Source organism: Panicum hallii, chromosome 7 (genome assembly GCF_002211085.1).
Source record: "Panicum hallii strain FIL2 chromosome 7, PHallii_v3.1, whole genome shotgun sequence".
Taxonomy (NCBI): Eukaryota; Viridiplantae; Streptophyta; class Magnoliopsida; order Poales; family Poaceae; genus Panicum; species Panicum hallii.
Window position 1 is genome coordinate 43,027,553 of NC_038048.1, and position 14,648 is coordinate 43,042,200.

The 14,648-nt window shown below is 52.1% G+C and overlaps 2 protein-coding genes and 1 non-coding gene across 4 annotated transcripts; 2 read left to right on the forward strand and 1 right to left on the reverse strand.

Annotated features, from left to right (window-relative positions):
* Positions 1–513: 513 nt before the first annotated feature.
* Positions 514–600, forward strand: TRNAM-CAU. Its single transcript is given in 2 exon segments — positions 514–551; positions 565–600. It is a non-coding gene; the product is annotated as a tRNA-Met (tRNA).
* A 4,324-nt stretch (positions 601–4,924) lies between these two features.
* LOC112899707 (WEB family protein At5g16730, chloroplastic-like) lies at positions 4,925–8,089 on the forward strand. Its single transcript, XM_025968276.1, has 3 exons — positions 4,925–5,240; positions 5,394–5,616; positions 5,702–8,089. The coding sequence occupies exons 1-3, from the start codon at positions 5,221–5,223 to the stop codon at positions 7,769–7,771; spliced, it is 2,313 nt and encodes a 770-aa protein (XP_025824061.1). The 5' UTR covers positions 4,925–5,220; the 3' UTR covers positions 7,772–8,089.
* A 905-nt stretch (positions 8,090–8,994) lies between these two features.
* LOC112899708 lies at positions 8,995–12,161 on the reverse strand. 2 transcript variants are annotated; one of them, XM_025968277.1, is made up of 12 exons: positions 11,981–12,161; positions 11,581–11,629; positions 11,409–11,465; positions 11,191–11,310; positions 10,998–11,092; positions 10,624–10,829; positions 10,290–10,478; positions 10,004–10,213; positions 9,642–9,795; positions 9,446–9,509; positions 9,287–9,361; positions 8,995–9,183 (listed from the first exon to the last, which is right to left on the reverse strand). In XM_025968277.1, the coding sequence occupies exons 1-12, from the start codon at positions 12,047–12,049 to the stop codon at positions 9,104–9,106; spliced, it is 1,368 nt and encodes a 455-aa protein (XP_025824062.1). In that variant the 5' UTR covers positions 12,050–12,161; the 3' UTR covers positions 8,995–9,103. The 2 variants fall into 2 exon arrangements, with proteins under 2 accessions (XP_025824062.1, XP_025824063.1); XM_025968278.1 differs by lacking the exon at positions 11,409–11,465.
* Positions 12,162–14,648: the final 2,487 nt, after the last annotated feature.

Below are 14,648 nucleotides of genomic sequence, written 5' to 3' on the forward strand. Positions count from 1 at the left end.
ACTCGGCCTCCCACGCACGCATCTGCACAGCTCCTCGCCGTCGTCACGCGCGCGGCCTGCACGGCTGCTGCCACCAGAGTCGAGGTCTTCACTGTTCTCGCTGATACGAAGTGCAGCATGGAGGCCCGTGGGTGGACGCACTGCGGCCGCCTGGCTTGCGTGATGTTCCTGCATGGGGAGGACGAGGATGCCGACCGCATGTCGCGCACCCTTGCCCACCTCGGCCACCTCCTCCATGGGGATGTCGAGCTGACCGGCGCCGTGGCCTGTCGCTCACGCCGACCGCCGCCTCCACTAGCTCGGCAGCTTATGGATGATGCGCTAGGTTGGTCGGGCGTCGCCACCGCGCCGAATCGCGGCCGCCGCACTCGCTAGATATATAAGATTTTTTAAAGCAAATTTCAACATCTATAGATATGCAATTGCGGAATTGCCCTGTGCACATGGGGTTGGATTCAAAGTTTTGTCACGGGCTAATTATGTTTATCCTATCGGTAGGAAGCGTACACCAAAGGGGTGGTGGCGCAGTTGGCTAGCGCGTAGGTCTCATAGCTAAAGCGAGTGATCCTGAGGTCGAGAGTTCGAGCCTCTCTCACCCCAATTATTTTTGTCCTGTTTCTTTTCCGGGCTCCTTCCAACGAGGAATTCGCAGGCGTGCACCAAAGGTTTTAAATGGTTTTCATTTCTAGGCTCCTTCCAACGAGGAATTTGTGGACCTGTGTCAAGGTTTTAAATAGCCGGCTATAGCTGCTAGTAAGGGGCAGTTGTTATGGTATTTAGCGAGCTTTTTTTGTCCTGTGTGAGCCTCCATTAAGATTTTAAATAGCCGGCTATAATGGTTAAGAAGGGCTGCTGTTATGACATTTAGCTCCGCTAAAGCTCGCTAAATACCGACAATTTAAACAGCCCTACCGCTAAATATTTTAGCTGGCGATTTAAAAACATGAGCTGCATGCAGCCCAGCAGCGGCCAGTTCAGCAGTCAGCAGCACCCCTCGCCCTTCCTTTTTTTCTATCTCTTTATTTCGAAGGACTGGAAGCACATGGTCGGAGATGCTCTTGCTGTCTTGCACATGCCGAGCTCAAGTCGCCCAAATACTTATAGCCGGAACTTCAGAGACATTCCCTTATCTACCCAGAGGCCAGAGGCGTCAATTTTATACCTTCAATAGCACAACTATCTGCTTGCGGGACGCGCCGGCCGGCGTCATCTTCTCTAAAGTCAATTCGTGTCCGATGACCCCCAATCCAGGCCAACAGCCTCATCAAACGTTTGCCCCCACATGGCCGACGACGGAGACCATCCAACAGCAACATGGCATATGCTGGTTGCTGGGCTCAGCATATGCGCGTCCCATCCTACGCAGGAGGCAGGAGCAGGAACCACGGCTAGCTCTAGGCCTTCTAGCTGGAACGGAGGTTGACGACGACGGCGACCAGTTTCCTTTCTTGGTGGAGCTTCGGCGTCAGGGACTCGAGGTTTTGCCCATGCCTCGCCTCCTCTCTCTACCAATCTACTTCTACGGTTCTACCTACCGCCAGTGGTTAGGGCCCAGGGCGAGATCTGCGGCGGAGCATAACCAGCTGGACCTATGAAATCGCTGCCGGATCTGGGTTCTGAGCTGGACAGAGTGCGGGGTTTATACTTATATGGAGGTGTTTTGGTTGGGGCTCCATGATTAATGATGACCTGCAGATCGATGTTTCGATATGATGGCTTTAGCTGTTCCTACTGTACGTCTGATCTGGCAGTGTACACGCGAGGATCCTTCCGAAGCAGAGCACCTGCCGAGGTCTCCTGTGTTTCCCAGCTGTGCGTGGGTAATTTTCTTTTCCCTTTTGAAAGTTAGCGTGTGAGTAATTTTCTCAAGGACACCAGATTGAGAATGGTTCTGTCCCTCTTTCCCGCTGTTCTCCGGCCTCTTTCGTGCATAGAAAGGAATGCACTGACGGCTCATCCTCTAGCTGCCAAATCTGAGTGTCCCCACAGCATCACTACATGTCTACATCCTCTAGGGCACATGTTTACAGCAAAATGAAGTACTCCTAAACGAGGGGCTCCTTGGAGTTTCGAATGAACCCTGGACGAGGCATGGCAAATCCTTTTCTGAGTTTGTGAAATTTGTAAAGCTAGTCAGAGTGGAGGATTTCATATTGACGTTTGTAAGATTGCCACATCAGCAAGAAGAAAATAAAATATTATTTCAAATTACCCCTTTAGTGCATGGTTTGATATTATTATTTCATAGACTTCACATAAAATTTAATTTCATGACTTATGAAGAGTGGTATTTGTATCAAGCTGTGGTTTCATCCAAATGAAATTGGTTTTTTCTTTCTTCTATTAAAATTTCTACTATATTACCAAATTAACTGATGTGTCACTTTATTTAATGCGCATGAAACTTCTATAAAACTATCACCGCAAATGACCTAATGCAACCTAAATTGCATTATTTAGAGATAACTAACACCGACTCTGCTTTGCCCATGCTCATTGGTACCTCAAGCTCTAGTTCTTGAGATATCCACAATTTTTCTGAGCTCTCCCGCACAATCCTATTTTTGTGTAGTACACTTTTATGCTTTGTCGGTCACAACAAATAAATTTATAAGATTTTTACTTCAGACTTGGATGTTTGTTTAAGGAGAACCGAGGTGCTAGCCCGACACGCCCCTTTTTGACCACTACGGTAGCCGGCTAGCCGCCGCCCTGGCATGCACAGTCCACACCGAGGCCAAATTCCTAGGTGAATTTGCTAGTAGTACTAAAATTATGCTGTCGGAGCACTCGCCATTTCAGGAATCATCGTACGCGGTGAGCGGTGACGGTGACTGCTCGCTCGCAGGAACAGGCGGTAAACTACTCCTGCTAAGGCTATCTCCAGCGATGTCCTCTAAATTTCATCCTCTACTTCCATCCTCCATATCAACTTCATTCCCTATACCAAACCTAACTCCAACGATATCCTCTATTTGCATCCTCTATACCCCACAATCTCAATTTTTTTTTTCTATTTTTCCAACCGCCGCAACCCCCCCCCTCCTCTGCCTCCGCCCCCCCTCCTCCTCCTCTCCGCCCGCCCGCCCGCCCCTCCTCGTCCTCCGCCCGCCCCCGCCTCCGCCGCCGCCCACCCCTCCTCCTCCTCCGCGCCGCCCGCCCGCCCCTCCTCCTCCGCCCGCCGGCCGCTCCTCCGCGCCGCCGCGTCCATCCGCCCGCCCCCCTGCTCCTCCTCCTCCGCGCCGCCCGCCCCTCCTCCTCCTCCTCCGCGCCGCCCGCCCCCTGCTCCTCCTCCTCCTCCTCCGCGCCGCCCGCCCCCTCCTCCTCCTCCTCCGCGCCGCCCGCCCCTCCTCCTCCTCCTCCGCCGCCCGCCCCCTCCTCCTCCTCCTCCTCCGCGCCGCCCGCCTCCTCCCTCCTCCCTCCTCCCTCCTCCGCGCCCGCCTCCTCCTCCCTCCTCCCTCCTCCGCGCCCGCCGCCTTCCGCGCCCGCCCGCCCCTCCTCCTCCTCCTCCGCGCCGCCCGCCCCCTCCTCCTCCTCCTCCTCCGCGCCGCCCGCCTCCTCCCTCCTCCGCGCCCGCCGCCTCCTCCCTCCTCCCTCCTCCGCGCCCGCCTCCTCCTCCCTCCTCCCTCCTCCGCGCCCGCCGCCTTCCGCGCCCGCCCCCTCCTCCGCGCCCCTGCCCGCCGCGCGCCGTGCTCCTCCGCCTCCGCCCCCCGCGCCCCTCCCTCCTCCGCCTCCCGCGCCGCGCCGCCCCGCCGCCTCCCGCGCCGCCCCGCCGCTCCCCTGCCGCGCCCGGCGCCCCTCCCGCGCCCGCGCCGCCCGCCGTCCCGCGCCGCCCCGCCGCTCCCCTGCCGCGCCCGTCGCCCCTCCCGCGCCCGCGCAGCCCGCCGTCCCGCGCCGCCCCGCCGCTCCCCTGCCGCGCCGCCCCCGCCTGCCGCGCCGCCCCGCCGCTCCCCTGCCGCGCCGCCCCTCCTCCGCGCCCTCCGCCTCCGCCGCGCCGCCGACGCTCCCCTGCCGCCGCCCGTGGCCCCTCCCGCGCCCGCGCCGCCCCCCTGCCGCGCCGCCCGCCGTCCCGCGCCGCCCCTGCCCGCGCGCCGCCCCTCCGCCTCGCCCCTGCCGCGCCGCCCCTGCCGTCCCGCGCCCCTCCGCCCCGGCGCCCTCCGCCCTCCGCCCGTCGCCCGTCGCCCCTCCCGCGCCCGCGCGGAAGCTGGTGAAGATGCGGGCCCCGCGACCGGGATGGAGGACGCATCCTCTGTGCGGGACGGATGCGGGACGGAGAGGTGGTGCTCCATTTTACCGCACCGCATAGCGGTTACCGCTGGAGCAACGCCGGATGCTACAGTGTCCGCTAAAATAGGGAACAGATCGTTTTACCGGATGCCGGTGGAGATAGCCTAATCATGGGTGTCGGGCTCGTTGTGTGGGCCGGCCACGAGTCTCCCACTCCATGAAGGCTGACGAGCAAAACGACACACCGACCTGGAAAGCCTCACCGTCACCGATGATATCCAGAATCCGATGCGCAGCGCCGAACGGTTGGATACGGCAGACCAGCTAATCCGGTCCTTGCATTGGAGACGTATCAAAGAGTACTGATCAGTAGGAGTATTTTCTCTAATAAACACGCAAGAAGATCTTTTTCCTTTTTTTTTTGAAAGCAACAGGCCGTCTTGCAAGGACCATGCTGCTTCATTATGCAAAACCACCAAGACAACGAAAGAAAAACAAAACACATGGAAAGGATTTCGTCTGCTTTCACAGGATAAAACGAGCGAGAGTGACGTGATACCGCAGCTGCAAACCCGCAAGGCCGCAACGTAACAAAGATTAACGCATTCCAACTCCCCCGTCCGCTTCCCTGACCACCCAGCATGCATGGCCGTGTGCCTGTCCGGTGATCCGGCCGCTTCGCCTCTCTCTCTCTCTCTCTCTCTCTCTCTCCAAAATAAAAACCTGCGAGGAAAATGTGAAGACCCCAGCGGCAGCAGCAACCCACTGGGATACTGATCGGCGCCGGTGTCTTGTAGCCCCGCGCCGCGAGCCCCCCACTCCGTCCATCTTCTTCAACTAGTGGCAGAGCGGCCGCAACCGCTCACCCACCACTCCTTCCCCCTCAATTTCTCGCATTCATAGCGCCTCTCCCCCCGTCCGTTGGAGAGCGACGCACCAAGCGGCAGGAGGAGACGGAGCAGCACCAGCACAGGCAGCGGCAGCGGCGCAGCAATGCAGGGCTCCAAGACCAAGTGAGTGCCCCCATCATTCCCTTCTCCTTCCGTGCTGCGGTTCCGGTTGCTGATCACCGCGAGGTCCCGGCGTGGCGGATCTCCGCGGGCGCCTCGGCGGGTAGAGGCGTTGGTTTTCGTCGACTGATGGTGGTTTGGTTTCCCGGAGCGCAGATCTGGCTCGGCCGAGGCGAAGAGCAACGGCAAGCCGGAGAAGGAGAAGAAGGGCGGCGCCGGCACGCCGCCGACGCCCAAGGACAGCAAGCCCCGCAAGCCGGCCGTGCCCAAGGCGAGCGCCGCCCATGGCACGCCGCGCGCAGCTGACAAGTCCCCCGGGTCGGCCGACCGCAAGGCGCCCACGCCCAAGGCCTCTTCCCGGCTCGCCACGCCTCCAGAGGTACGGCGCTACGCGATTACTGCCGCTGTGGGTGCGGAAATCTGTTTGCTTTCGCGGAATTCTGACTTGTTTTTGATGGTTTCAGAAGCAAGGGAAGCCCGCGAAGCCCGCGCAGGAGCAGCAGGCCGTGAAGTCTCCTCAGGAGCTGCAGGGGCAGCTTGCCGCGGTTCAGGAGGAGCTCGTGAAGGCCAAGGAGCAGTTGGTGGAGAAGGAGAAGGAGAAGGGGAAAGTCCTCGAGGAGCTGGAGCGTGCCAAGAAGGTGGCTGATGAGGCCAATGCCAAGCTGCAGGAGGCGCTGGATGCGCAGAGGAAGGCCGCGGAGGCATCGGAGGCTGAGAAATTCCCTGCTGGCCAGTCAGAGCAGACGAGCATCGAGTCTGTGCAGAGGAAGCTGGGGAGCATGCAGAGCCAGCAGGAAGCTGATGCTGCCGCGCTGCGGTCGACGGTAGAGCAGCTTGAGAAGGCTAGGTATGAGCTGGCCGATGCAATCGATGCCAAGAACGAAGCGCTCAGCCAGGTAGATGATGCCATTAGGGCCTCTGCGGCGAAGGCTGAGGAAGTTGAGCTCCTCACTGCAGAGGTTAAGCGCCTCAAAGAGCTGGTTGATTCCAAGCTGGATGGCAAGGCAAAGAAGACTGCCAATAGGATTCAGAAGCTTGAAACAGAGAACTCTGCATTAAAGCTTGAGCTTGAGAAAGCAAAGCCTGCTGAAGAGAAAGCGGTTCAATTGGAGCGTGTGGTTGAAGAACTTAAGATTGACATTGCTGATGCTAAGAAGGCAGGCTCAAAGTCAGGCGAATTAGCTGATGAATGGCAGAAGAAGGCACAGCTGCTCGAGGTCAGGTTGGAAGAAGCCGATCAGTCTAACATTTTGAAGGGCGAGTCTTTGAATTCAGCTATGGAAGAACTGGATGCAGCAAGTAGTATGCTCCGTGAGAAAGAATCCAAAGTTGCTGCTCTTCAGGACAAGGTCAGGTTCTTGGAGGATGAGGTTACTAGACAGAAGGGGGATATTGATGATTCGGGCAAACGGCTAACTGCTGCAGAGAAAGAGGCAGCTGATTTATGGGCGGAGGTCGAAGCACTTAGATTGAAGCTCCGTGCAACGGAAGAAGAGAAAATGGATGCTCTGAACAGTGATAAAAATGCTAGTTCAGAAATAGAGACCCTGACTGAACAGAAGAACCAGCTGGCTGAGGAGCTTGAAGCTAGCAAAGATGAAGTTGAGAAGGTTAAGAAGGCAATGGAAGGTCTGGCCTCGGCCTTACAGGAAATGTCAGCTGAATCTAGAGAAGCGCAGGAGAAGTACCTTCTCAAACAAGATGAGATTGAGCGTGCTCAAGCACAAGTAGAGGAACTTAACATGAGTCTGAAGAATACAAAGGAGAATTATGAGGTAATGCTTGATGAAGCAAACTATGAGAAGGTTTGCCTTACAAAGTCAATTGAAAGACTAGAAGCAGAAGCTAAGAATGCGCACGAGGAATGGCAGTCCAAGGAGCTAAGTTTTGTCAATTCTATTAAGAATGCAGAAGAAGAAATAGTCGCTATCAGGGTTCAGATGGATAGGACCATGGAGGAGGTTAAGGACAAGGAAAATGAAAATGCTGAGTTGCTGGAGAAGATGCAGCACCTTGAAGCTCAGCTAACAGAAGCTAACAGAATCAAAGAGGAAGCCAAGGCTGAAACTATCCAATGGAAGGAGAAGCTATTAGACAAAGAGAATGAGCTGCAGAACATAAAACAGGAGAATGATGATTTACAGGCAAAGGAATCAGCTTCGTCTGAGAAGATTAAGGAGCTCTCTTCCCAGCTTGCTAATGCAAAAGATGGCACAATAAATGGTAGCACCAAGGAAGAAGATAATGAGAAGGGGGGCAGTGAAGAGGACGATGAACCTGTTGTAGTAGTTGCGAAAATGTGGGAAAACAGCAAGTACACTGACTATGACTCGTCTAAGGAGAAGGAGAATGACGGCGACTCACAAATTGATTTGGAATCAAACAAGGGAGATGCAGCTCTTGACAGCAACGGGCTGCACTCGACGAAGGAGAACAGTGGCAGCACATCACCAACCAAGCAGCAGCAACAGCAAAAGAAGAAGCCTTTGCTGAAGAGATTTGGTGGTTTGCTGAAGAAGAAAAGCGAAAATTAGCATAAAACCATTTCATGATATTCTTTGTTCTATGCTATGTGACACTAGCCATCTAGTTTCTATCTCCCACCATGATATAGTAAAGCAAATGATGGTTCAAAGGATACAAAATGTCGTTTGTATTTACAACCCCTGAGTTCATGTCTTACATTTTGTATTATTGAGATCATTCGTTTTCTAGCTCTTGTAATTGTTCATATATGCTCTGTTAATGTAGCTGCCTATGGCAACAGAATGCTTTATGAAAATGGTGACCACCATGTTCCTGAGCTGACATCACAGAGTGATGATAGTTACGGGTCATGATGGATTATTGGATGGAAAAGGCCTGTTAAGCATGTGATAGCCAGTGGAGTTCTTGATGAGGCTGTTGCTCCTCAATAATGGGTTTGCTCCAGCTCCTTTCCTTTTCCTTTGGCATTTGCCGCACCGTTCTAACTATAAAGTCAATAAAAGAGGCTACATTATACGGGCACATGTTATTATTTCCAAATTATTCAGTTGACTCTCAAGGATGGATAGGACTAGGAGAAGCTAGATGATTGTGCAAAGTGATATACCTGAATAAATGATCCTATCTGCAACACCAAAAGATCAGGTGCTCAGTAGTCATTACCATGTCCACCGCCGAATTGGTTGAACCGTTCGGTAATGCATGCAAATATGCGAGTTTCAGATGTGATTAGATATCGGTAACGGTTGTGCAAGTCCATCCCTGCAGGAATCACCTGCTTTGCCTTTTCTCCTGTCTTGTGGATGCAGATGAGCATGAGCTACACATGGAGATGCATGGTATAGGAGGACCACCGCACCGGTTCTCAGTGAAACCATGTGAAGCCTGACTCCTCCCGCATGAACTGAACGGTAGGCTTCAATTTCAATGCTGCCGGTTGACGCCTTTTATTCTGTCCTCCACTGTTTCACCGCATACTGCACTCTGATTGCTCCAGCAGAAGTAAAATCAGTAATGGGACCGAAGTGACAGTGTAAATAGTAACAGTGCAGCATGAATGATTTATACCATGTAGGGCAACAATACACCTTTCCCTACTGGCCTACTACGAAGCTGACCGAATCGATTCCACAGAATGCTGAAGTCTGGAAGCTCACAGTCATACGTGTACTGAAACTTTTCTACATTCTGCTGCTTAACAAAATTTTGACTGAAATGGATATGCAGCCCAAGTCAACTCATGGCCCGTTACAGTATCCAAGCGCCAAGCTAATAATGAACATTTTTTAATTGAGACGGAATAGGAGATATATTCAAGTTAAAATGTAAATCTGTGTCAGTACAAGATAAATGTACACTACATCATCAGAGTACATATCCTAGAAACAAAATTCCTCGGGTAAACATTTGCCAAATTTGCTGGATAGAAAGCTCCTGTACTTCCCCTTAAGTTCGCCAACTGCAATCAAAACATGTATTTTTTTTTCTGTTAAAGCTGGAGTAAACTATAGGATACAGCTTACCAGGATATTGACTAAATGTACGCGCCAAGAACATTTTACCTCTAAAGTCTTCAGTTTTGATGTCAGGCAGATTCTGAGATAGTGCAAGCTCTAACAGTTCCATAAACCCCTTGCCTGTTTGACAATGCTTGTCATCTTAGTGTCCATTCCAGAAAAGCAAACTGAATAATACATGAAAGGAAGCTCATGTTATAATACCGTCAATGTACTTTCCGGAGTGCTTAGCATTGATCAGATATGTTTGTGTATCATCTTCTTTCAACTGCAAAGGTAGCACATCAATCTTCAGATACCAATACCAGAAAAAACAATAGTGGGCAGAAGGTAGAGAGCTAACACTAGTGACTAGTTACTAAATAACTAGAGTGAAAAGCAATGTAATTGAGTCACCTACATGTGTGAATAAGGAACTTGCAAGTGCAAGTGGGTCAGCAGGAGAGGGCCCCCTGCTGTAAGCTGGGATGAATTTACCATCATGATAACCAACCAAGAAATGGTAAGCAGCCTGGCCAGGAGAGAGCTTTGATACTGATGCTATGGCACCAGTGCTGAAAGTACAGAAGACAGTAACACATTGTTAGAAAACTTGGAGTCTCATTCCTCCTTATCGTCGCAGCTACTAGTTTATTTCATTTTTAGCTTTCAGACAAGTGTATGCTGATGTTGCTGTTTAGCAAAAGATCTGTTACAGAACTCCATAGATGGTGTGTTTTAAACAAGAGAAATCATGTTATTAAAGAAAAGGCTCTTCATTACCTATCTGATGATACAATAATTACTGTAGTTGGTTTGGTAAACAATTTTGGCTCCCTCTTTGCCTTGGTAGGGAAAAGCACAGTAGACCCTTTAGAAGAGATGACTGCACCACAGTCAATAGACAATAGAGCATTCTGAATTTCTGAGCAGGACATGATTATCTCCACTGGAGCAAACAATAATACAATAGAACCACCAAAGCACAGAAGCCTGAAACACACAACATGGAAGAAAAATAAGAAAGTGCTTGAAAGAGTACAAAGAAAGAATAATAAGCAAACTTTACCAGCCTGGAACAGGGAGGCCACCTCTTGCAGATAATATCGGGGCTGTCACAGCAGTAAGGGCATCTTTCACAGTAGCTGAATCAGCAAATGCTTTACCACATAGGATTAGAGATGCGCGTTCAATGTCCGCTGCTGCAAAGCCATTAGCATATTGTGTTCCAGAACCAAGAATAGTCTTGATGTTATTACTGTTTCATACATTCATAAAGAAAGGTATTATTTAGCCTTCCTTTATAGCCACAACTACATTTTTTCGTTCTTGTTAGTAAACATATAACTTGAATGAAGAGACAAGTTAAAATCATTTGTGAAAGAACGAAAAAGAAAATATACCTTATGGAACTGGTAGCATATATAGTCAACGGGGATGTGTCATGGGAAATCGCACGATCTGGTATTTTCCAAAGGATATTTGACAGTAACATAACAGCAGAGGGGTTATCACTAATGATTCGGACCTTTGCATCACATTCTCCTGAAGAACAAATGGCACCATCTTGAACATATAGACATGAGATGGATGAAAGGTGAAACGTGACCTATATAAGCAAGCAGTCTGTCATAACACAGGGAGATGCTCTGACTAAATTAAGAAGAGCCATCTGAAAATTTAGGATGCTTAATAAAGGCTGACATTATTTAAGCTCCAATCATGAGAATCATCATTGAACATCCCATTGAGGGCTGAACCGAAGTTTAGAACCTACCAGTTTCAGCAGCTTTGCAAATTGAGCTTTTGAAACATCAGGGACCCTGCCAGTGACATCTCCTCTAACATGAAGTGGAATACCAGACTGTTTGTCTGCATGCTCCAGATGCAGGAAGGCACAGAGTTGCACAATTAGTATCATATCAACAGTATGTACACATCACAACAGGATAACAAAAATTTGCATATACCTAGGTAAGTAGCACCGGCTTTCTGAAGTTCGGATGTCTCCAAGTTATGGAAGACCTTATCTTTCACAATGACACCTCTTCCCGCAATGGCCAAATTAAGACCGTATGAAACTTCTTGGTCTTCTCTGTGCAACAAATAGTAGGTGAGAAATTTGCAGATATTTGTAATACTGGTCAAATGAAATAAAATACAATATCAAGCTTGACATAATAAGCACCAAGTGACAGGGACAATCGCCCAAACATAGTTTGGTGTGGCATGCGCACGCCATAGCCTGTCTTTTGGGACAATCACCAATTGGATATGAGAAGCTGATAGGCTTAACACAGATAGATCAAGAGCCCTCTAGCAGCTAGGAAGGGGAGAGTATGGCCATTGGCCACACTTACCTCGTGCAGGTGATAGCCTCTCGTTGCTTCTATGGTATGCAGTCTGAAACTGCAAAATTCAGAAATCAAAAGTTTTGTCAGGCTTCACATAGAGCACTGCTATTTCCCGCAATCACAACTAGCAGACAGTCCTAACTATTATAGAGGCATTTACACAAAACCCTCATCAAATTCCACCATTAACCAATACTTGTAACCACGCCACGCGGAACTCCAGCATGCTAAACAGCACCTTCCTCTTGAGTCGTCAGTTCAACATCAGAGCTCTACGCATCAGGATTCTAGAGTTTCTATACGCTCGAATCACTTCCGAAACCAACCAAATTAGTTGGGTCGCGGAACGAGCGGCATGAATCGCAAACAGCACCACACGCTCAGAGGAATGGAAAATTGGGGGCACCTGTCGGAGGCCCGCCGCCGGCGAGGACGCTGCCGCCACGGCGGTGCGGCGGATAAAGCCCAGCAGCATGTGCGAGCTCCGCTCGCGCTCCGCGGCGTGTGGCGTCGCTGGCTGCTCCGGATGCTCGCCGCAACGGCGGAGACGGGGGCGACGGACGAGGGAGCCGGTTGTGGAAGCTGACCAGTGGGCTCGATTTTTTTTCTTCTTCTTCTAAAATTTGAGGTGCAGTGTGGATAGACTGCTCGAAGCCCATAAGGAGCCCATGAACTTTGTGGGTCGCAGAAATGCGAATTGGGCTCATTCACGGACGTTGGGCTCATCTACAAATCAGCCCCTAAGTTTACAAGTAAGCCCCTCATTTGGATCGCGATTATTGGTCGCGATCCGACATTTTGCAGATAGCCCCTACTTATCTGAAATTTGGATCGCGATCAATAACCGCGATCCGGTTTTTTTCAGATAAGACCCTATTCTGGTTACGAGTTTTACAGAATAGCCCTCGATTAGCGGGGCGGCTCTTCGGTCCCCAGCGGCAGCTGCCGTCACCGGCTTCGCATGTTCGGACGATCTCGCCAAAATCGAGCACTGGCAGCGCGTCGCCACTAACATAGCCGTCCGCGGCGCTGCCGCCCTGTCCAGCCCGCATCCCCGGAGTCACGCAGAGGAGCGGAGCAGCACGAGCTCTGCTGGGGCATGTCTTCGTCTTCTCCACGATCTCCAGCCGAAAACGCCAGCGGCGGCGCGGTGCGAACGGGATGGCGGAAGATTGTCCAGTGGGCTCCAAAGCGTTCGTGCTCCCGCCGCAATTCAAACAGGAGCAGTATTGCGTCATGCTGGCGGCGGACGTCGGACGTGGCGCTGGCGGCGCAGCGGGTGGCGGACGCAGGCAGCAGCAACCGGGGGCCTTTACTTCCCTTCGTGATGGCACCGGCTATCGGGTGGGTGTACAACATCCTGCAGCTGGCCATCGGGTGGGTGCTCTACAACATCGGGTGGTGACCTCAGGCCTGGACGGGAACTGAAATACCGACCGGGTGGACGGTATTCCATTTACCGTCCACACTGGAGGCCTGTACGGGGTGCCGCGGGACTCCTCGCCAGTGCGCTCGCCCAGTTCGACGCTGCCGTTGCGCCCTCCTCACCGGCGGCGACACCGCCATGTGAATGCGCTGCTTATTCATCGTTTTTCTTTCCTGCAAACTTGGATCACCATGTCGGCGACGCGGGCAAGAGGCCATCTTCTCTGCCGGCACCAGCGGCGTGGCGTTGTATGAAACATGGCTACCCCCGCCTTCTCCTCCCCGCCGCGCGCTTCATGTTCGCCGCTGCGGCCTGCTGGGACTCAGCGAACGGCCTTGAGCCCTTGACTATGGTGACCGCGTCCGTGGCCGACACCACCACCGGCACGGACTCACGGTGAACCACCGCATTACCTGCAAGCGTTTCACCGAGACAATTTTTTGTAAATGTGGGCATAGTGGTCGATGGACAGTTTAGTGATAGTATCTAGGAGCTGCAAGCTCGTCGATTTCACTTTTGTTAATGTCTTTGTGGATCAGGCAAGTTGCTGGCCTGATGCCTAGAACTGTGCAAGCATAAACTCGGTTGCATTGTAAAACCTAAACCTGAGCTGACACATGTTCAAAACAGAAACTCAGCTGACTGACTCTGTGCTATTGCTATCAGTTCACATACAAATTGGCCGCGTCAGACTTGACAATACTCTCAACATGAAGCCATCATTTGCAGTCAAGGAATCTGGCCCCTTCAGGGTTCAGTCTTTCAGAAATCATATAAGCTCTGCAGAGAGTCCACAAAGCCATCAAGCTGCAAGAACATGACGCGATCTAGCGAGCAACCTTGGCAGTTGGCACAAGGAAAGAACCTCTGAAAGAAATGCAGAAATCACGCCGCTGTGAGCTGAAGTTTGGCACGAATCTCTTTCCAAGCAGAAGAAAACTAAAGGAGGAGAACAGCTTCAGACGTTGCTGGAGCTTGAAGCTGAGCAGCTCTCTTCAGGACCAGCAAGGCCTTTGTCTCTGTCTGAATAACTGCACACGCAACACTGTAACTGCGGGTGAATAGAGTGGCGTTCGTGTATACTAATGAAGGACGGTAGAACGCGTAAGAATGGCATGCGTGCCCTGCGTTTCGACCTTCATTCTTGAAAAAATGAAGTAAAGCTCTTTCTCCTCCCCCCCCCCCCCCCCCCCCCCCCCTTTTCGTTTTTTGACGAGAACATCTTCGTCTCCAACAGCTCCATGGCGGTTGACTGGTTGGTGCAGCGAACACCGACCCGACCTGAATGGTGTCAGCGCGGCATCCAGATTCGCAGCTACAGTCGTTGCTGACGAGGCGTGCACTGCGGGCCCGGACGGAATCCCTCGTCGGCGGCGACGGCGATGAGCGAGCAGCGGAGGAGCAGCTTGGCCACGGGCTCGCTGCTGTGCTGAATGATCCTGGGCTATGGGCCTCCGCAAACAAAAAAACCGGAGTCCAGTAATTGGACCTCCAGTTGGCCCAGAAGCCTCTCGTACGCGAGGTCTTCAGATTAAATCGTTGGCCGTTCATTTTGGGTTTGACGGTTCAGATGTACTAAGGCCTGGACGGTAATTGAAATACCGTCCACCCCTGGCCTGGATGCCGCTGCCCGCTGGACTCCTCGCCG